This window comes from Carex rostrata, chromosome 8 (assembly GCF_964058835.1).
Source record: "Carex rostrata chromosome 8, lpCarRost1.2, whole genome shotgun sequence".
Taxonomy (NCBI): domain Eukaryota; kingdom Viridiplantae; phylum Streptophyta; class Magnoliopsida; order Poales; family Cyperaceae; genus Carex; species Carex rostrata.
Window position 1 is genome coordinate 5,581,940 of NC_135925.1, and position 21,372 is coordinate 5,603,311.

The 21,372-nt window shown below is 36.3% G+C and overlaps 3 protein-coding genes and 1 long non-coding RNA gene across 8 annotated transcripts; 3 read left to right on the forward strand and 1 right to left on the reverse strand.

The window, feature by feature from the left end:
• The first annotated feature begins 1,636 nt into the window (after positions 1 to 1,636).
• Positions 1,637 to 3,038, forward strand: LOC144557755 (uncharacterized). Of its 2 annotated transcripts, XR_013512781.1 has the most exons (4): positions 1,637 to 1,783; positions 1,918 to 2,043; positions 2,696 to 2,761; positions 2,902 to 3,038. It is a non-coding gene; the product is annotated as an uncharacterized LOC144557755 (long non-coding RNA). The 2 variants fall into 2 exon arrangements; XR_013512780.1 differs by having other exon boundaries at positions 1,637 to 2,043.
• Positions 3,039 to 9,522: 6,484 nt separating this feature from the next.
• On the reverse strand, positions 9,523 to 10,925 carry LOC144558663 (Nucleotide/sugar transporter family protein). The gene has a single exon (XM_078307513.1). It carries the CDS (start codon positions 10,815 to 10,817, stop codon positions 9,642 to 9,644), a length of 1,176 nt encoding a protein of 391 aa, XP_078163639.1. The 5' UTR covers positions 10,818 to 10,925; the 3' UTR covers positions 9,523 to 9,641.
• Positions 10,926 to 13,338: 2,413 nt separating this feature from the next.
• LOC144558421 (maltose excess protein 1-like, chloroplastic) lies at positions 13,339 to 16,647 on the forward strand. Of its 4 annotated transcripts, XR_013512902.1 has the most exons (10): positions 13,339 to 13,644; positions 13,735 to 13,878; positions 13,984 to 14,274; positions 14,352 to 14,441; positions 14,525 to 14,626; positions 15,066 to 15,184; positions 15,353 to 15,415; positions 15,508 to 15,569; positions 16,288 to 16,512; positions 16,573 to 16,647. XR_013512902.1 is itself a non-coding variant. In XM_078307274.1 (9 exons), the coding sequence occupies exons 1-9, from the start codon at positions 13,384 to 13,386 to the stop codon at positions 16,392 to 16,394; spliced, it is 1,239 nt and encodes a 412-aa protein (XP_078163400.1). In that variant the 5' UTR covers positions 13,339 to 13,383; the 3' UTR covers positions 16,395 to 16,647. The 4 variants fall into 4 exon arrangements, 2 of the variants coding, with proteins under 2 accessions (XP_078163400.1, XP_078163399.1); XR_013512901.1 differs by lacking the exon at positions 15,508 to 15,569; XM_078307274.1 differs by having other exon boundaries at positions 16,288 to 16,647.
• A 2,911-nt stretch (positions 16,648 to 19,558) lies between these two features.
• Positions 19,559 to 20,866, forward strand: LOC144558047 (aspartic proteinase CDR1-like). The gene has a single exon (XM_078306755.1). The coding sequence runs from the start codon at positions 19,559 to 19,561 to the stop codon at positions 20,864 to 20,866; it is 1,308 nt and encodes a 435-aa protein (XP_078162881.1).
• The last annotated feature ends 506 nt before the right edge of the window (positions 20,867 to 21,372 follow it).

Consider the following 21,372-nt stretch of genomic DNA (forward strand, 5'->3'; position numbering starts at 1 on the left):
AAAATAGTTAAATACTATATTTATCTACAAGATAACACATGTGAACTATAGTGTAGTGGTAAGAATTTTGGCACCAACAGAGGGAATCTCGCTTTCAGGAGAAAAAAGGGTGCGCGGTGCACAGGCGCCGTGCGTTGTTCAGATGCGCGGTCCACGGGTGCGGCGCGCGATCTACGGGCGCTGGGATCATATACGGCGCAACCAGTGCATGCTTAAGTGTTGAAGCGCATAATTTGAAAAATTTGTCTATGTGCGATCTGGAAATTCAACGGCTGAGCATCCTCAAAAAAAAAATCAGTAAATCAAGACCCTTGCAGGATCTAGACATTAAGCTCCTTAATAAGGAGGAGAGATATAAAATAAAGGAATTGTAACAAAAATTGTTGTAGTTTAGTGGTTTGAATCTTGGTCCAAAGGCCTTGGGAGTGGTTTGAAGCTTGATCCAAAGGCCTTGAGATGGGAGTACATGAGTTCAAATCCCACCTATAGCAAATATTAATTTATATTTTATATGGGATCCAACCAAACTATTGGGTTTCAGATAGTTCGGATATCCGCTCCATTTAGGACTCTGAATCCGGATCTTCTATGGATATCCGATAATTATCCAAATCCGGATTCGGATTATACGCGGATACGGAGCGGATATCCATCGGATAATCCGGCTCCGTTTTCACCCCTACCTATGAGTTCTCAATGTTTGATAATTTGATTAGTTTAGATCTTTTATTCTGCTCTTAAAAATTTTAAGACTTTATTTCTTGTCAATTAAAGTTGTTCGTAGAATCAATATTTAATCATGTGACAAAGACATATTTTTTTGTGTGAAAAGTTGCATGTTAAAAGTTTGAATATTTTTTTTGTAAATATTAAATAATTGAGTGACTTACTTTTCAACTTTTAATTACAAATATAATAATTATAAAACAGATGGCTTTTTATATTAAAAAAAAGTAACAAGAATAAAAGATGTCACTTGTTACTAGTTAGGTCTTGGTCTTAGTCTTGGTCTTGGATAAGAGAGAAATTTGTGTCTGATGGGTTTATCTACTGTCTCACATACTGTAAAGTATGTTCATGTTAAATTAATACAAATCTTAAAGCGAAAGCAAAAGCGTATAGATATTGAAATAGTACGGATGGATCTTAAAATTGATCGAACGATAGAAAAATTCATCAAACTTAAATTTGAATGCGATGATCATCAGATACAATTTGTTTTCCTTGATAAATGAATGAGTTGATGCTAAAGAGAGAGTCCGTTAGAGTGTCTAATAGAATTGTGTTGGAATTTTGGGGCCTAATAATACTAGTAATGTTCGCATAAATATTGAACATTTTAAAGAACAAAATTAATTAGTTAGTTTGTATATATGATCCACTGCGTGTTGATATATAAAAAAAATTATATATATATATATATATATATATATATATATATATATATAGGAATTGGCTAGCATACTATCGGTAGCTAACTCAATTTTTTGCTACGGTATTTCCTACCGCATGATGGCTTTAATTTTCGTGCACAGGATTGAGCGCCGATTCAAACTAAACAGAGACGGAAATTTGTAAAATGCTCTCCGTTAAGACCAATCGTCCAAACCGTACCATTCCTCTCCCCCGAGCCGTCGGCCCGTCGACCTCGCTAGGGTTTTTCCTACCCTCCTCCCTGTCGCCCCGCGCTAATTTTCTCCTATCAACCCTATGCGCTAAGTTCTCCTACAGACCTTGTGCGATTCATTTCTCCCATGATCCCTGTCTAGAACCTCTTTCTCTTGTATCTCCCTCTCCAAGTCGCCATTAATTTTTTAGTTTCATTTTTGTAACTTTCTTGTTTTTATGTGTAATTTCTGACCTAAATAACTTTTAATTCTTGTTTCTATGATTAATTCTCGTGTCTCCCTCCCCAAGATAGCCTGGATGGTGGGTTGGAATAACTGAGAAGCTGTGAACAGCCTGGTTTTTTTGTGGTGGCCGGTACAGTTTCTAGGCAGTTAAACTTACTGGTACAAAGGGGTCTCTGGCTATTGGTATCTGGTATTTTCTCTTCTCTCAGGTGTATGACATGTTTCTCTCATGCCGACCGGCTACTGGTATACAATTGTGAGCGAAACTAGTACACATCTTTGACCAATTGGTACATATCTTTGTGCAACTCCATTCAGCAATATCTCAAGTAGGCTTTATCAAAGCTACACTTGAAAATTTTAGGACACTCTTAGTACGGCTTCATACAAGAATCAAACTCTACCTATCTTGTAGTTAAGTATCAATGTCATATTTTTGTGCTTATGCTTGGAGATATAATAATCAGCTTGTTGCAATGGAATCTACGATATTAATTGTGCTGATGTGAAATTTGTAATCTATGATGTTCATAATCCTCCTCAAATAGGTTGAAATTTATAATCATTATGGCAATGATGCTGTTAACATGGATACATTTTAAGAATTTAGAGTAAGCTTAGTTTTATATTTTACTCAATTCAGATTAATTTTCTTGTATTAAACTTTGCAAAATGATGCATAAGCTCGAATAGATGATATTGCTCAGTTTTCTCATTCTTATATTTTGTATTAAACTAGGTAACATGAGTAGTTCACAAGGGTATATTTGTAAAATACAATAATTTGTATTTGAATTACTGATTAATGTTACCTTTGATTTATGTATTGAATGATCTTGTAGGTATCATGCTCATCAGTATACAAGTAGTACCCATGTGACCTAACTGATATGTCTAGAGAGACTAAGGTAATTCTCTTCTTTTCCTAAAGTCTTTCATAAGTTACTGAAATTAATCTCATTTCTAATTTTCTGTGCTGATATTTTCATGGTTTATAACTTCATTTTTAATTGGCCGCTGTACTAAGACAACAAATGCCTTTTACCAGGTCGGTGGATGAAAGTTCTATTATTTGAAATATGAAGCTGTGTTGTTGGAGATGGCACTCGAAGAATGTTGTTGTATGCTTGTAAGAAAATGTACTAAATTGGTGTGACTGGATTTTTCTAATTTTTTTGCTGGTGCAGTTCAATATATGTTGAATTAATAGTGGCGCAGTTTATAATTTTATGTTGTTATACATATTCTTTTTCTAGAGCTTCATTTATTTTGTTATTTGAACCATCGTCAGTGGCAATGCTATCTGTAACATTCTTTTGTTACAGGAGATGAAAAATGATACCATATTATCTTCATGTTATTTGCAATTTTCCAGTCAAGTGAATGTGAAGTGAATGTAAACTGTTCAATTTTTCAGTTTTGGCATGCCTTTTTGTGACAATGCTATGTTTTCTGTAGCGTTCATTAATTTCTTAATCATACCATATAGTATGTGAAAATTGCTACAATCCCTTTTAAGGCCACTAGTTCTCCCATTATATCATTTCTTGTTTTTATTATTATTTCCTAAATGAATAGTGGCATCATGGCATGCCTTTTTGTATGTAATTTGTTTGATGAATATGAAAGAGAATTTGTTTCAGTCCAGGATTTCAATAATTACAAGCAAGATGAAACCATGCGCACATAGAAACAACATTCTTTAAAATACCATGTTCAGCTCCTATTATTATTCATCATTAACAAGAAACTCCGACATAAAAAAATAAACTAATAGCAGCATTGAGAAAATTCATATAACAACAAACATTTAGCATTCAGTTACTACATTGGAGTATAATGTTGCACAGAAAATTAAACAAAAAGGTTACCCCCCAAAAAAAAGCAACACTGCTATGCAATATATACAAGTATGCAAAAAGACCTGATAGTTTTACAAGATGAATCGTAGCAGAATTTAAACATACATGACCTTCTTACCAGAATTGAATTTGTACAAAAGAATGATACCGTAAGTGAAATTTTACAAAAAAAAAAAAAAAAATCAGAGAAAAATGCTTCAACTATTATCATCTTCATCTCATCCACTACAATAGCCTTGTTTCCCTGCAATATTTTTAATTGAGATCATAAACAACACAGCTTTGCTAGACAAAGCATCAAGAATTAACAATATATAAATTGCAAAATAAAATAATACAATAAACTATATCAAAATATCTAAACAGAGGTTGAGATTACCTCGATAATGCCAGATTGAAGATAGAAGAACTTCACAATTTATAAATTCATCAATTAATCTAAGTGCACTTCTATTAGACCAACTGTACAATGAAATTAGGACTGCTACGGACAAGTTCAAAAATTCTGAACAAATAAAGGAAGAGATCCACAAATGAGAATAAAGGAGTGCACCTTACCTGTATTGACAAGTTCTCACACGCCGGCTTGGATCGAAGGAGGGGTAGTGATGCACCGAACAACTCCTGATCAGAGAGAGAGAGAAGGCGCGACATGGAGAACTGAGAGAGCAAAGTGGTGGCAATGCGCCGGAAAGATGATCGATGGGGCTCTGAGAGAGGGAGCGCGATGGGGTTTTAAGAGCGGGAGCCGATAGAGAGAGAAAGAGGCACGCAGCTGAGGTGAGTGGGAGAAACAAGAGGCACAGAGCAAAACCCTAGTGGGTACTTAGAATGGGGGAACACGGGGAGGAGAAATTAGATTAACGGAGGGGTTTTAGAAGCGTTTCTTTTCGTCTCCGTTAAATTCATCTGATCCAGCGCTTCATCATGTGTGCGAAAGTTAAGGCCCATCCAATGGTAGAAAATACCGTAGCATATATGAAACTTAGCTACCCGTAGCATGCTAGCCAATTTCTATATATATATATATATATATATATAATTTTGACTTTAATTTACTATGTGACATGTACTAATATCAATAAAAAAAATTTCTTTTCAGTTTTTCCATCTTTTAATGACTATTGAAATGAGAGTATAGCCGCCAAACTCCAACCTCCCACTTCCTCCATCTCTCTGTTCAACTCCACCACTTCTTATAGTCTTTATTCTTGACACAACATCTCCCCTTTCTTGGTTCTACTTTCTTAAGTAGAGAGGAGAATGAGAGAGAGGGAAGGAACTGCCACACCTCAACCTCCCACTGGAAAGTGAAATAAGATAATTTTGGCGATCTAGTGTTTGATATAGCTGCCACACCTCAACCTCCCACTTCCTCCCTCTCTTCATTCAACCCACCACTTCTTATAGTCTTTATTCTTGACACATCTCCCTCCCTCTCTCGATTCTACTTTCTTGAGCAGAGAGAAAAATGCGATAAAGGGGAGGAATCAGAGCCGAGCGGAGCCGAGAGTGCAGTATCATCGGAGCTCGGAGCGTACAGTTCATATCTCCATAAGAACGCGACAGTCAGTAGATTTGATCGTCGTCGGAGCACGGCGGTGGTCGAAGAAGCGGATTCGGTTGTGGAGCGAGATAGCGTTAGGGTGACCATCTCGATTGGAGCACTGGTGAGCAGATTCGGTTGTGACCATCTCGATTGGAGCATTCGGTTGTGAGCAGATTCAGTCATTGTCGGAGCACAGCGACGGTCGAAGAAGCGGATCCAGTCGTGGATCGAGATAGCAATTAAAGTATAACGGTGATCAAAATCTCGATTGGAGTGCGACGGTAAATAGATCCGGTTGCCGTTGGAGTGTGGCAGCGATCGAATAAGTAGATCCGATCATGGAACGAAATGAGGATCACAATACTAGATTAAGTTTTATGAGAATAAAATAGTAAATTTAGAAATTACAGTCATTTGACTCATTGTAAATATTTTTTTTATCAATGAAATTATTAATTGATATTTAAAGCCACTAATCTTAAAAAAAATTAAGAGGTAAAGACTATCGTGTGCTATTCATCAGTGTTTTAATATTCGGTTCTTATTCGGTATTCGGAAAGCGACCGAATACCGAATATACATTATGCGGCCGAATATTCGGATTTTTATTCGGATTTATATATTCGGATTTTCAAATGAAAATTCATAGACATTAACTCTAATAAACATAGATAAACATTACAAATAAATATAAATAAAATATAACATAAGTTAGAACAAGTTAACAACCCACGGTACAAATTACAAAACTACAAATAAGCATAAATAAAACATAAGTTCAAACTTAAATAAAAGAAATTATAACTTATTCGGTTCTTATTCGGTTCTTATTCAGATTCTTATTCTCTATTCGGTTCATATTTGGTTCATATTCGGTTCATATACGGTTCATATTCGGTTCTTGTTCGGATTCTTATTCTCTATTCGGAAATATTCGGCCGAATAGATAATATGCGGAAAAATATATTCGGCCGAATATTGGACCGAATACTCATTTCCTATTCGGTTTCCAACCGAATACGAATATTCGGCCGAATAGACCGAATATTAAAACAATGCTTTCAGTTATTGTCTTTGTAAATGACCGTTCCCCATTCCACCGTGCAAAACAAATAATTAATCTATCGATTTGGGTTCTAATCCTGCATAGAACTAGAAATTTTTTAAGAAGACTATCGACTCAGATCAGCAACAAGTTACATTTCAAATAAATATTATTTTTCTAAATAATCAGAGGATGTCCTAATTAATTCTCGGTTATAAATGTAAAAAAAAAAAAAAAATTTGTAACCTAACATTTGATAAAAAAAAATTATTTACCGAGAGTCGCAATGCAGATCAAAGGCAATTAACTCTTCGTCCCAACTACCAGTGCCCAAAATTGTTGATAGAATAGCCTCAAGTTATGTCGAGATTTTATTTTCTTTCTTTGTTTTTTTTTTTGTTTTTTTTTTGTTTTTGTTTTGCTCTCGCCTATGTGACCATAATAAAGATTGATTCTCTTTCAAGTTTCAACAAATATGCAGAAAAATTTTATACTATTTGTGAAAAAATTGAAATTGTTTTTATGTCAAATATGAGCTAACGCCAGGGTGTAATTTGTTGTTCTTTTGAATTTCTATATATATTTATAGGCTTGAGAAATTGTATACATTGAAAGTCAACCATTAAAAGAGATGGCTTTACTTTCTTTATATTGGTTGTTTATCTTTATTTATTATTAATATTATAATTTTTTATTATTTGATTTAGAATTGCATAAATGGACATATTAGCGGACAGAGAAAAATCATGCAAGACAAGTCTAAGTTATGTTAAGATTATTTTTCTTGCGCGTTGGACTGCATAGAGGTTGATATAGTATTTTTTAATAACGAAGGAAAATAAGTTTTTTAATAAGTAATGTCTGATAAAATATTCTGTATCAATCAAGAGCCTATAGAAGTATTAGTGTTTAATTGATTGTTTTACCTTAAAAAATGACACACTAAAAAAAATATCATTAATTAATGGTTGTAATTAACATGATTATTTATGTAGAAGAATAAGGTCCATTAAAGATCACATATTCTAGTAAATAGATCACCAAAAATAGTTAATCTATCAAATAAACGACATTTTTTTTCGAATAAAAAGCTAGTCATTTAATCAAAGATGAGGATCACTTGATAATTATTTATCTTAATTTTGTTGTTGTTGATAAAAGTGGGTAACCCCACATGTTTCATATTGAAACAAAGATAATTATTACAATAATTAATGGAATAGCAATTCCATTGCACAAAAAGCATAAAAGCGAAGTTCTTACATGTACATCAAAAGCATATAACAGCTAGATAACAACTATATAAAAGACACATAACAACAAGCTAATCAATACATAACAGAGAACTACGAATCATTGGATCGAGCAAGCAAAGCAAGAAGCCCTAGTAAAGCTAGCATATGATGAAGTACTAGAAGAATAGAAAGAAGAAGAGACAGGGGAGGCAGGATCTGAATCAGAGGCCATCATACTAGCATCCATAACAACTAGTTCAGCTCTGTTCCTTAGGTAAGCTGATAGATCCGGCTCCTCTGACCCAAGTCCTGGAGTATCCTCTGAAAGGTATCCCTCTTCTCGGGTATCAGAATCTAACAGTATTATCAAGGTTAGTTTAAAAAAAGTATAATCTTGTTAAATTTTGCACCAATAAGAAGTAAGTGAAATAATAATTTCTATACTAGTAAGTGAAGGAATAGAGAAATTAGTAAAACATAACTTATTTCTTGCTAACCAAATGATTCAAATGGTAGCTGCCCTAATTATACAAATTAGGAGTATACATGTATCTAAATACCGAAGATCCTCTAAAACTATACAATTATATTGGAAACCACTACGTTGAGTGATCCATGACCAAATAGTAGTGAGAAAGGGACATATCACAAAGAGATGATCAATTGTTTCAAAAGAACCATAGAAGGAATAAGTCAACTCACCTTGCCAACTTCGTTTAGCTAAATTAGATTCAGGGAGAATACCATCATTCTTAAGTAACCATAAAAAGATTTTGATTTTGAAGGGTATTTTAGACTTTCAAATTGTTGTAAATTGGGTTTTTGAAAAAAACCCCCAAATTCTAACCACAAGTAAAGGGAATGAACAGTAAAGATGCCCGAGGAGGTCCATCTCCAAATGATATGATCAGGAGTATCAGGTAATCTATGAAAATTAATAGAAGGTTGCATATTATTCCATTCAAAAAGTAAGATACCAGTTAATTGCCTAGTAAACCGTAAAGATAAAGAAGAGTTAGAGAAAGAATCAGAAACAATTATAAATAGGATTAGCTACAATTTTAAAGAGATTAGGATAAAGACAATATAGAACACATTCTCCATGCCATCTGTCAAACCAAAAGGTTGTATCATGTCCATCATTAACATGTCTATTGAAACCTAATTCAAAAATAGCTAAGGATATCAATCCAAATGTGAGATCATCAAGAAGTATCTAAACCTAAGCTATCATACTTATCAATGAGTAAGGATCTAACATTACACGTATGTTTTATACAATATATACATTATATTTATAAAAAAAGAAGATACAATTTAATATAAAATTCAAAGTATATAAAAAACTTAAAAATTCAGCGACTGTGGGCCTAAAGTTCTTAGAGCCTATAAGCCCAATCACAAATTTTACAAGTGGGTTTAAGAAGTTGATTTGATTCCAAACACCAATCTTGGTCCCTACACAGTACACAGTAACAGCTCATACCCTCACAGCTATTGTCTATCAACTCCAATTTAGGCCCATACACAAACAGCTCAAACTTCCGTCTTTTCCTCTTGTCAAAAAATGTTTTTGAATTAGCTGTAGAACATTAGAACTGGCCGGTTATAAGTTTATAATTTATTGTCACTCTCACCGTTGAATCTTTAATCTTCCTCAAGTCCTAGTTAGTGTGAATTCATGTCACCTAAGGTAGCTCAAATTTTGAGTTTAGATCTGGACCGTTCGATCTATTTTGGTGTGTATATTAAAAGGATCCCGTGCATTCGATTCTGATCGTACGGTCAGAATAACTCAAATTTGATAATCCGGACTCGAGTTAATGTTGGGAATAAGAACTTGATCATCAATTTGTCATGATGAAATACTGTATAATAAGGCCGTGCATCCAATTTATATTCAAAAGCGAGATGCACAGTTGAATCTTTCTTCAATAAACTAGAGAAGCATCTAAGGTCAAAATGAGAAATTAAAAAATAGAACTTAAAAATCTTAAATTCCCGTGATAGCATGCATCATAAGAGGCCAAATCATAAACACATTGAGAAATACAAACAAAAGCATTCACTATTACTACAAAATCTAGTAAATTACAATCATGCCTTTGCATCCACATCTTTCTTTGGGCTTGCTGTAGCCTGGGAGTAAAGAAATGTTCCCAGTATTGCAATTGCTGATCCTAGTGCATTCAGTGGTGATACAGGATTTCTGAACACAATTATTGATGCGACTATCACCACAACTCGCTTCATGGTATTCCCAACCGAGAAGGTTAATGGGCTAATGTCATCAAGTGCCTGGTATGACGACTGATTGTAGAGATGATAAAACAAACCTGATATGAGCACCCACAAATAGAATTTATTTGGTGAGGGCGCAATAGTGAGCGCATGGCGGAAACCGGCAGCCCATTTTGACCCCTCCACAAAAATAGCTACTGGGAACAGGTACAGAAGAGACAGTATTGAGATGCATCCGTATAAATTCAGGCCGTCTATTTCAGAGAAATCAGATAGACTCTGCTTAGAATATATGTTGCGCAGGACAAAGCCCAGGTTGCTGATTAATGCGCCAGAAAGACCGGCTGTATCAAATGTTGGCTCAGTAAGTACTGCCAAAGAACAACCAGCAACTATCGGCACAATTGAGAGCCAGACCTGTACAGGATAGAACTTGCGCAATATTACAGCTGAGAGCACCACTGAAAAAACAGGCTCAGCCGCCTTGATGACATGTGTGAACGACACCGCAACACGAGAGAAAGACACACAGGCAGAGATGTGTCCAACAGTGTGGAACAATGCAGGGCCGAGAAGTGCTGCTATGAATCGACCTGAGAGGCGGGGCATAGGCTGCAACCGAAGGGACCACAGAGACAGCATCCAGAGAGAGCCAGCAAGGAGCTGGAATGAGGCAAGGAGCCATGGATAAGGGAATACATTCAGTACCTTCTTGTTGTATATGTTGAATATTACGTTTTGTGCATACCAGAAAACAAACACCAGAGCTAGCTTGATCGTCTTGTTGGGGGTTTTACTTTTATCGGAATCAGAGTCGGGGTTTGCGGAAGAACTAGATGAAGCAGCGGGTTGGAGGGTGATGGTGTTTCGGTAGTTGCGGGGGAGCAGTGGGGTGGGGATGTAGGGATAGTTGAGAGATGGCAGGGGATGTGTAGTAGAAAGCGGGGTTTGGATATGGATATGCCTCAGGATCTGGGGCTTTTGAGAGAAGAATAGAGAGGGAAAGGGTGGCTGTTGCTTGAGAGATAACATGATTTTGGTAGGAAGACCGGAAAAGAGGCACACTCAACGCTGAAATGCGCAGTGCAGACTTGAGAATTGAGACTGAGGAGAGGGGGAGATGGAAGCAATCAATGAATGGACGGGGATAGTGCAGCCAGTTGATAGGATGTAATTTCTTACAAGTGAATAGTCAATGTATATTGTACATGTTAATTATACAATGAACTAAAATGACTTGCGTCGTTTTTCTATCTGATATTAGGGCTGTCAAAAAAGCTCGTGGCTCGCCTCTAGCTCGCTCGCTAACAGCTAGCTCGGTAGTGGACCGAGCTGTTAACGAGCCAGCTCGGCTCAGGTTCGGCCAAAATAAACGAGCTGAACCAGGGGTCAGCTCGGCTCGTTAAGCTACAGTGAATTTAGGATTTAGTCCCGTATAATTTCAAGTCCAGTCTCATTTTTAAAGGCGCAATTATGCAAAATTGATGTATTTTCGGTTTGGGAAGAAATGATATGACTTTAGTTGCTTGAAGATACGCCTGCTGGACAATTTCTTAAATTTTTTGAATGAAATTTCTTATTTTTTATATTTTTGAATTTGTATAATAATAGCCCAATAAAGCCCAACGAGCCAGCTCGCGAGCTAGCTCGGGCTAGCTTGTCACAAGCTAAGCCAGGAGTTTTGGCTCGGGTGACCTAGGTCCAGCTCGTTCGGTCCAGGCTCGAGCCAAAATAAATGAGCTGAGCTAAGACCCAGCTCGTTTACAGCCCTATCTGATATTATGCAATTTAACTATTTAAGGTGTGGTGATTCATTAAATCCATTTCATATTGACCAATGTTGATTTATAAAAGTTAAATTTTCAATAAGATTTGCACAAAAGGTAATATTTTGTCATATGAGCGAATACGTGTGTTATGTATATCACATGCATAACATTTTCATTTATATTTAGAATTTACTTAATTCGATGGACGGCTCTGATTCATTCTAAGAAATTAGGCACTAAAATATAAAAAAACGAAGCATTCTAATTAGAATATTAATTTTATTGTGGATTGAGCACAAACGTTACATTTACATATATATTACCTGGACTCATTGTTATAAACATAAATTTATTTTTTCAATATTTGACTCCATACAAATTAATTTAAGTCACAACTTAAACTACCTAGTTTGACCAGGTTTGATGTAAAATACGAAAAGTAATAGAATAAACAATTAGTTCTTATTAACTTTATTCACACTCAAACATAACCATACTTTCTAACAGTTACAAATGAACTTTTTAATTCTTTTCATACGGATACATAATTTAACATAATTTTCTTGCACTTCTCCAACTCCGAATACCGAGAACAAGACAATACTTATGGATTGTTATATGAGTGAGTCTATGGTACTATGCATATTACGATTTGTTACCGTGCTACGGCTCTATATTTGAGTTTTTAAATCCTAACGGTCGATCCGAACCGTTCATCTTGTTCTCCATATTAATATGTGTTTGGAGACCAAATTTTACATTTTTTGAAATTTTTTTTACTATTTTTTTAGATTTATTGCAAATCACTGTTTTTGGATGGTGCAGAATTTTCAGATCAAGTGATTTTCTAAATATCTAAAAAAATAGTAAATTTTTTTCAAAAAATGTGAAATTTGGTCTCCAAACACATATTAATATGGAGAACAAGATGAACGGTTTGGATCGACCGTTAGGATTTGAAAACACGAATATAGATCCGTAGCACGGTAACAACCCGTGATATGCATAGTACCATAGACTCACTCTTGTTATATTGCAAGAACCTTTCTTTCATTACAAGTCCCATTGGAAAGGATTTTCAATTGTTTACCATTCAAAGTTGTGAGATCCAAATTTTGCTGCTCCGAATTGTGAGACCATTTGGTAGGTCCAAATGTCCAATGCCACCATACCGCAGTAAACACCGGCCGGCAGAAAGTCCTCCAATCCAATGGCTTTCATATTTGTCTGGGCTCTAGCGAACGAGTGCGTATCCTCTGAGATATCTCATATTTTGCGTGACAACGTGTCCGGTTTCTATTCGGGGATAGTGCTGGGGGCCAGTATTATTTGAGGTTTGAGATTCGTGCAGAATGTATTTGAACGGTTGAAATTCTCCAAAAAGTCACGCAAAATATGAGATACCTCAGAGGATGCGAATTCCTAGCGAACTCGGAACCAGCAGCTGGAGATGTTTATCTATGCATCGTTCCAAATTTGGCGATTCAACCTCTCCCATACTGTAGAGGATGGACCTCACTTTATGGCTTGAGATTAAATCTCATGCTTTATGATTCGTGCCAAGTTAAAAAGAACGGTCCAGAACCATTAACTGTAAAAGATTCTTTTCTGCAATGTTGGAGAGGATTCCAAATTTGGTCCGGAATCCAGAGCCGCAGATCCTCACGGGTCACAACTGTCAAGAAAGCCCAAGATCGAACGGTTAAAATCCTCAGTCTCTCTTACCCGTCACGTCATACGCGCGTTCTCTATTTTGGAACCTTCTCCACCTCCTCACCTCTCTCTCTCTCTCTCTTTCTCTGTCACACACACACACACACACCCAGCACATGACCCTTCACCTCCAAATGGCGCTTGTCGCCTCGTCGGCACCATCTCCAATCAAAATCCGGAAGCTCCACTCACCGCCACCTACTCACCTTTGTTTTTCTCGTTCTCTTCTCTCCTCCCCTCCTCTCCCTGCTCTAAAACCTCGTCTATTCTCCTCTTCTTCGAAGTTCTCCCGCTTGCCTTCTCCTCTTCTCCTCCGCCACCGCCGCGTTCAACCTCTTTTCGCCTCTGAATCGATCTCTCCCGTCTCCACAGCTGAGGTACTTCATTGCAAAATTGATAGGATAAATTTATCTAATAGTTTGTCGTGATCACATTATATTAACACAATATGTAATTGGCATGCGAAGTTCAAAGAATGGGATTCATTGACTGCAAAGCTGGCCGGTGCAGCTAATGTACCATTTCTTCTCCTTCAGCTGCCTCAGATTGTACTCAATGCACGAAACCTTCTAGCAGGCAACAAGGCTGCTCTTTTTGCTGTCCCATGGCTTGTCAGTATTTTTTAAGTACCTTCAATTTTCGCTACCTTCTTTCTATACTATTTCTTCTGTTAAAATTTTCCACATTATTTGATCTTTGAATTAAAAAAATGACAGGGGATGCTTACAGGATTGTTAGGAAACCTGTCTCTTCTCTCATACTTTGCAAAGAAGAAAGAGACAGAGGCAGTTCTGGTTCAGACACTAGGAGTGCTGTCCACATATGTAGTAATTGCACAGCTTGCAATAGCAGAGTCCATGCCACTGCCCCAATTTGCTGCCACATCGGCAGTTGTTTGCATAGGCTTAGTGCTTAATTTTCTCAATTATTTTGGTTGGTTGAATGAGCGGGTGTGGTTGCTTTGGGAGGATTTCACTACTGTTGGAGGTCTATCTGTTCTTCCTCAGGTAACTTCTATTATATGCCTGAAAGATTAATAGTTGAGGAATGGTTTTTTCATGCTTGTTATTGGGTTTTCTTGTAGGTGATGTGGTCAACATTTGTCCCATTCATACCGAATAGCATCTTGCCGGGGATAATTTCTTGTGCTATAGCCGTCTTGGCAGTTATTGCAGTATGTTTCTACTTTCATGCTTGGCTCAGTTCATCTATTTCTTTAATTATGTTAAACCATACTGAATTGTACCATTTATGCAGGCAAGGTTGGGAAAGCTCTCTCCAGAGGGGGCCCACTTTGTTGGTTCCCTGTCTGGCTGGACAGCAACACTTCTCTTCATGTGGATGCCAGTTGCACAAATGGTATGCATATTATGGAGTTCACAATGAGTTAATTTAGTAACCGTCACAATGCCACATTTTAGGCCCAACTTGTACTGTTCCTTGTTGGTATCGTGCAAGTACTATGGTAATTTCTAACAATCTGGCTGTCGGCTTCCACCAGTAGTCTGTTGCATGCTTGTCGCTGTAGCAACTATATGGCACCAACGGGACTACAAGCCTACCTGCTGTCCGTAACAGTGTTGCCTAGTGCCAGCCCTGACTGGTACACTACAATCCAGCTTAGTCTTAACTATCATATGATTTTCTTTAGAACCTTTTCAAATTCCACAAAGAGAAGGATAAAGATAATCAAAATAATCAAAGAAGGTTTTTTTTTTTCTAATGCGAGTTAGTTTGATCTCGTACACTATGCACTGTTAATAGTTTTTTTTAATGCATATTGTTTGTTATGGTGAAGTGGACGAATTATCTTAACCCAAGCAACATAAAAGGCTTGTCAGCTTTGACAATGCTTCTTGCTATGCTCGGAAATGGTTTCATGCTTCCCCGTGCTTTGTTTATTCGAGACCTCATGTGGTAATTAAACTCTCTTCTTACTTCGCTGTATAATTTAAGTACTGTTCTCTCTCTCTCTAACCTCGACACAGGCTGCCAATCTCTCTCTCTCTCTCTCTCTCTCGCTCGATCCCCCTCCCTCCCTCCCTCCCTCCCTCCGGGTTATGAATTAATCTATTGCTATTTCAGGTTTACTGGTTCAGCTTGGGCGACGATTCTACAGGGTTGGGGTAATCTGGCCTGCATGTACTGGTAAATATTAACTTTAAAATTATCTCAATACATAATGATTACTGAAAAGTGATGGTTATTGTTAAAAGCCTTTTTTTTGTCCCCGATTTCAGCTTTCAGAGTATTAGCAAGGAATTTTTCTTTGCAACAACATTCGGGTTGCTTCTTTGGATAGGTTCGCTTCTTTTTATTTTTTCCTTGTAATTGGAATATAGGACTATTGATTGGGAATCTCTAGTTGATTGAAATCAAGGTCGGTATATAAGATCTAGGTCCTGCACTGATTATGCTCAAATGTCAAGATGCACAAATACCATAAGAGGTAATATATAGTACTAGCGGGGGCAATTGGTCAGATCAGGTTGTGTTTGGGTCTCGAGGCATAGTTGGATTGTTTTCTTGTTGAGGTCATTTCAGCTTCAAGTTTTCTTTGGTCTCAGGTTATTCTGAGCTGATTGTTCTTGGGTTCAGGGCATTACGGATCTAGGGTTTGTCGTGTTAAGATTGTGGGTTCAAGTTGAACAAGGTGGAGTTTAGTGTTGAACGAATTGGATCAAAGGTCAGGGTCGGTTCAGTTTCTGGTCTGGTTGGGTTCAGATCACCTCACGCTGCTTCTCTTTGAGTTGATTTTGGTTGGTCTGGGTTTCTGGAGGGTTGAATTCTGAGAGAAGTTGGGTTGGGTTGGTAGTTTTTCCCAGTCAGACCAGATTTTGTTTCCTTGAATAGTACTCAAGAGGTTTTGTAATTGTTTGGTTAGGTTAACTTCAGTTTTTTGGATCTGTCTGTGTTGTTTGTAAAGCAGGCTTGGTTGAGGCCTTGAAATATTACAACATGCTGAAACTGCAGCTATTTTCTGACTAAAAAACTTATCTATCGTCTCATTGTTTGACCAGGATTAATGCTTTGGAGAGATACAATTGCGCATGGAAAAAGTTCAGCTCTTGTTTCATTGAAGGAACTATTTTTCGGTGTTTCCTCGAGGGAAAAAAGCATTCATTGATCCAGGGCAACTTAGAATCAACACGAATATCATCTAGGATGCTTTTCCATCAACCAATTTTTGATTAGTACTTCTAAATTCCTTCTGTTTCTTGCTGCTTTTTGAGAGGACCTCTGACTAAAGAGTATAGACTAGAATAAATACCCTGAATGGCTTCTGAAACCTGTAGCTCTCTGGTTAAAGAGGTGTTGTTAATAGGGTTGGACATTGGGCTTGTAATTTTATATTATAGTATATATTTTTTTTTCTGTGATCCTCAACTGAACATACGCTAGTTACTGTAGGTGGACCTAGGGTAAATGGCAACCAGAGCACTTACTATATGTGCTTTGAAGGAAGTGAAATAATGAGAGTCCTGGAGAGAAAGCACTTCTAAACTTTGCTTCAATAATTTAAAATATTTTGAAGGTGAATTTAAGTTATTAAAGGATAATGGGGTAAATTCTTCGAGAAATTTGTCTAGCCTCATATCCCAAATATTAAATGTAAAAATTTAATGTCCCTTCAGTCTCTTCCTTCCTCGAGACACAGGAGCACGACCTGGAGACACTAACACCCTGTTTGGATGGAGAGGAGAGGAAGGAAGGGAGGTGAAGAATAGATGGGAATGGAATGGAATAGAATAGAAAGGAGATCAATATATTTAACTTCTTTGTGTTTGGATGACTAATGAAAGAAGATAAATTTAACTTTTTTTTTGTCTTATTTTTTTTTGATTGATTAAAAGTTAGAATGTTAAATGAGAAATTTGATAATTGTTGTAAGATTGTGACAAAAAATTTGTATGAGAATTATATACATAAGATATAGAATAGAACATTTGTGTTATTATTTCTAAAAGAATTTACAACAAATTTTTTTTTCATCTGTTACACCTCAAATTGAGAGAAAAATCTTTCACATAATTTTGTCAACCAAAAACAACTCAACACAAAGTTTTTTTTTTCTTTCCACTTCTTTCCTCTACTCTCCATTCAATCAAGGTGTAAGAAGAATTCGGATCACTCCCCATAATGTACCTCAAAATGAATGTATTAAAATTAACTTAGAAACTCACACATTTGACCGCTTGACTTGATACCAAATAAATTCGAAAACTTATAAATTTTACATGTAAACGCACAACTAATGAAATAGATCGGTTTGAACGGTTTGGCTTCACCATTTGAACTCAATTTAATAGATTTTGAAGTTAGTGTTATATAGACTTGACACTGATATTATATTAGCCACTCTTTTATATATGGTGACCTACAATTACAAAAAACAAGAATGCACTAAGCATATATTACAAGTTCTACAAGAACAAGACTATCGACTTAACTAAAAGGAACAAAATAAGCCATCTCAATTTTTTTTTTCATAATCAAATAACAAAATATATTTTGTTTAAAATTTCCTTTAATTTAATTTCAAAGAAATTAAAGAAAATTAATTTTAATTTCTACTATAATTGGTAAATGTGGGTTAATATATAATTGCTAATTTTATGGGAGAACATGCTAACAGGAAACACATATAACTAAGGGTGTAAACATATACTAATAATCTGCTCCGTATTCGCTCTGTATCCGGAGATTATCTGAATCTGGATTAAACGGATACTGATAATTGCGGATACTAATACAAATATTTTTTTTTTGCATATGGTGAAATAATAGCGGATACGGATACGGATAATTTCATGAAAGTGAATATCCGTATCCGCAATTATTCAGATTCAAAATTGCTCCCAACCGGCTTCGACTTTACTGCTCCGGATAGATGTTGTTATATAATTATCTCATATTCATTTCAGTCTTGGTTGTGGGATAAATGATAATACGATATGGTTTCCAATTTAATCTCTTTTTCGCTGGCAATGGTGCTATAATAGCGCTATTTTATTTTCTTAATTTTTACCTTCATTTCTTTACTCTTCATTCTTTTCTTTTTTAGTCTCTATTAAATTGATTTTAGTCATTGTTTCAAGACAACAACAAGACACTCTTTTGTATTTTAAAGTGTATAACTCAATTATCCGACAAGTATTGGTTTCATATCTGTATTCGTAGATTATTCGCTCTGTATCCGTTTAAGGTAGATATTTTATTTTAAATTTTGATATCCGTTTACTATCTGTATTTGTATCCGCTTATTGAAAGGTGGATACGGATATGGTATTAGCATTATATGCTCCGAATCTGCTCAGTTTACACCCCTACATATAAGTATAACTATATAAGTTTGAATTTTTCTTTTATATGCTAAGGAAATGCGGACAAGTTTGATTTTTTTTTCCTTGTGGTTTTTTATTATAAAAGATTCACTAAAAGCTTACTAATTAAAGACGGAAAATAAATTGAATTAGCGAAAATATATGAGAGGTAAAGTTGTCTGTTAGTTAAAAAAAAATTTAGTGCGAATACCAGCACCCTGATTTAAGAGTCGGTTAATAATTTTGAACATTTTAAGGCAAAGATAGAAAAAGGTAATCTCCTTTTTTTTTTTAAAAAAAAAAGATAATTTATTTTTATGTAACTTTAAAAAAAATTATTCTAATGTTTTTGGTCAAAAATGAAGAAAATTTCCTTTTTAGTCCCCTACCAATTCTTCAATCGCCCGCCATCCAAAGAAACAGAACATGCATATTCTAAAAGTTCGTATCCTCTGCATTAACTCAAAAAGGGAATCTTCTGAGTTAATGCATGTGGACCGTCCAATCAGCTTAAAGAGTCGTGCGAATTAAATTTGCACTAATATTAAAGACTCCATATGTTTCAGGCGGAGATCGGATGGACTCCGTTTATAATCACACGGACGATATGTATTAACTCAAAAGATGCTCTTTTGAGTTAATGCAGACGATGCGGACTCATATTCTAAGAGCCATATATGATTAATTATTCGGACATTTTTCTCCAAGCTAATGCATCTCCTAGCATATCACAAAATCAAAGAAAAGATCCACCATTTATGAGAAAGATACGCGCCTCAGCAATCAGCATTCTTTTTTGCATAGTATTAATTAATCAGATATAAGGTAAAAAAAGAATAACCAATACATTCATGCATGTGTAGTTGTCAACCTCCATCCCTTGAAACAACGTCTTTATATAATCTGCATATATATACAAGTATGATATAGAGCACATCTCACCAATCCATCATATATTCTGGTAACAATGGCTTCTAGTTTTATTCCTCTCCTTCTCACTATTGTTATGATCCTTGCTCTTTCTAGAGCTTCATTACAAAACCGTGTCGGTTTCTCAGTTGATCTCGTCCATCGGGACTCCATCAAATCCCCCCTGCACAACCCTTCCCTTACTTCTGATGACAAGATTCACGCTGCTATTCGTCGTTCCAGATCACGTGCCAATTATTTGCAACATGCAATTGCCTCAGGACAAAATGTAACACCATCCTCCTATGACTCGAATGTTACCGCAATCCCGTTTGAGTATTTGATGACAATTCAAGTAGGCACCCCTTCTAGAAGCATTGTTGCTGTAGCCGATACTGGTAGTGACCTGATCTGGACCAACTGCAAGCCATGCCAGAAGTGTTACAAACAAAATGCACCTCTGTTCGATCCAAGGTCTTCCTCAACATATCTTAATTTAAGTTGCAACAGCAATTTTTGTTCTGATTTTCCAAGTGATTGTGAAAATAAACAGTGCCACTACTCTGCTCAGTATGGTGACGGATCAACATCCTCTGGCACACTTGCCCAGGAAACCTTCATCTTCGATACATCGGATGGGAGAACAGTGGGCATCCGTAACATAGCGTTTGGATGCGCACACCAATCTCAAGGATTATTCCAACCAAACATGGCCGGTATAGTTGGGCTCGGTGGCGGGTCCATCTCTCTGGTAAGCCAATTGGGTTCTTCAGTTGGCAAAAAGTTCTCATATTGTTTGGTGCCATATACCGCAACAAAAGTGCCAAGCAAGCTGAGCTTTGGATTCAATGCATTGTTCTCTGACCCAAATGCACAATCAACAGATCTCATCTCTGGTTTAAGTGATACATACTATACAATTAATTTATCCAAGATCACGATCGGTGGCCTGGGCATAGAAGCGAGTTTTAAGGAAATCATCATCGATTCTGGTACCACACTGACTTTGCTCTATTCCAAGACAGTGGATCAAATTGTGGCACAGCTAGAAGAAGTAATCCCGTTGCCGAAGGTCAATGACCAAGATCTCCAACTTTGCTACAATGTAAGTGATGTTCAAGGAAGGAACGTTGTTTTTCCAGACATTACCTACACATTTGGCACAGCTACAGTCACCATCGGTTCGAGAAACTCTTTCGTCACGCTCAATGGAAAGGTTTGCCTTGCTATGTCTGGTAGCGAACCGAGTGACGATGGTTCTGTAGTTCAGATAGTGGGAAACATCGCGCAACAAGATTTTCATGTCGGGTATGATCTGAGCAAGAGTAAGATTTACTTTGCCCCCAGCGACTGCACTAAGCTGTGAAGATGGCATTAATTAGTAGCACCTGTTGAAATAATTCCTCCAAAGGACATGTTTTTATACATACTAGTTCTATATATTATTATGTACAATAAGCATATCAAGTTATGTGAAATACATGATCATGATGAATTATTGTAGAAATATTATTTTTCAAATAATATAGAGGCCAATCGATTAAGAATATTTGTGCAAATTAATTCTTCTCTGGAGGTAGCTAGTCTAGTGTATAATACAAATGAAAATTAAATGGTGTTGCCTCAATGGAGCATTTGTCCGTACTAACAAAAGAGGTTATCGTAACTACAGACTATTCCCCTGCGGAGATCTTTTTTTTTCTTTTCTTTTTGAGACCTCAATTGGTATTTATTCATTATTCTGATTTTTAGCTTGATGGCTCTTAAAAAATTTCCTTCTGTCAACTTAAATGTTCATAAAAATTAAGAAAAAAAAGGAAAAATAAAGTAGTCTGCATGTGGTGCTATTGTATCCGATTATCTGGTCTCGAT

Excerpts from the sequence above, each read along its gene's own strand:
- LOC144558663 (XM_078307513.1), bottom strand. The coding sequence starts at position 10,817 with ATGTTATCTCTCAAGCAACAGCCACCCTTTCCCTCTCTATTCTTCTCT.
- LOC144558421 (XM_078307273.1), top strand. The coding sequence starts at position 13,384 with ATGACCCTTCACCTCCAAATGGCGCTTGTCGCCTCGTCGGCACCATCT. Across the intron at positions 14,275-14,351 it reads GTCTATCTGTTCTTCCTCAG|GTGATGTGGTCAACATTTGT; the intron begins GTAACTTCTATT and ends GTTTTCTTGTAG. Across the intron at positions 14,442-14,524 it reads CCGTCTTGGCAGTTATTGCA|GCAAGGTTGGGAAAGCTCTC; the intron begins GTATGTTTCTAC and ends CCATTTATGCAG.
- LOC144558047 (XM_078306755.1), top strand. The coding sequence starts at position 19,559 with ATGGCTTCTAGTTTTATTCCTCTCCTTCTCACTATTGTTATGATCCTT.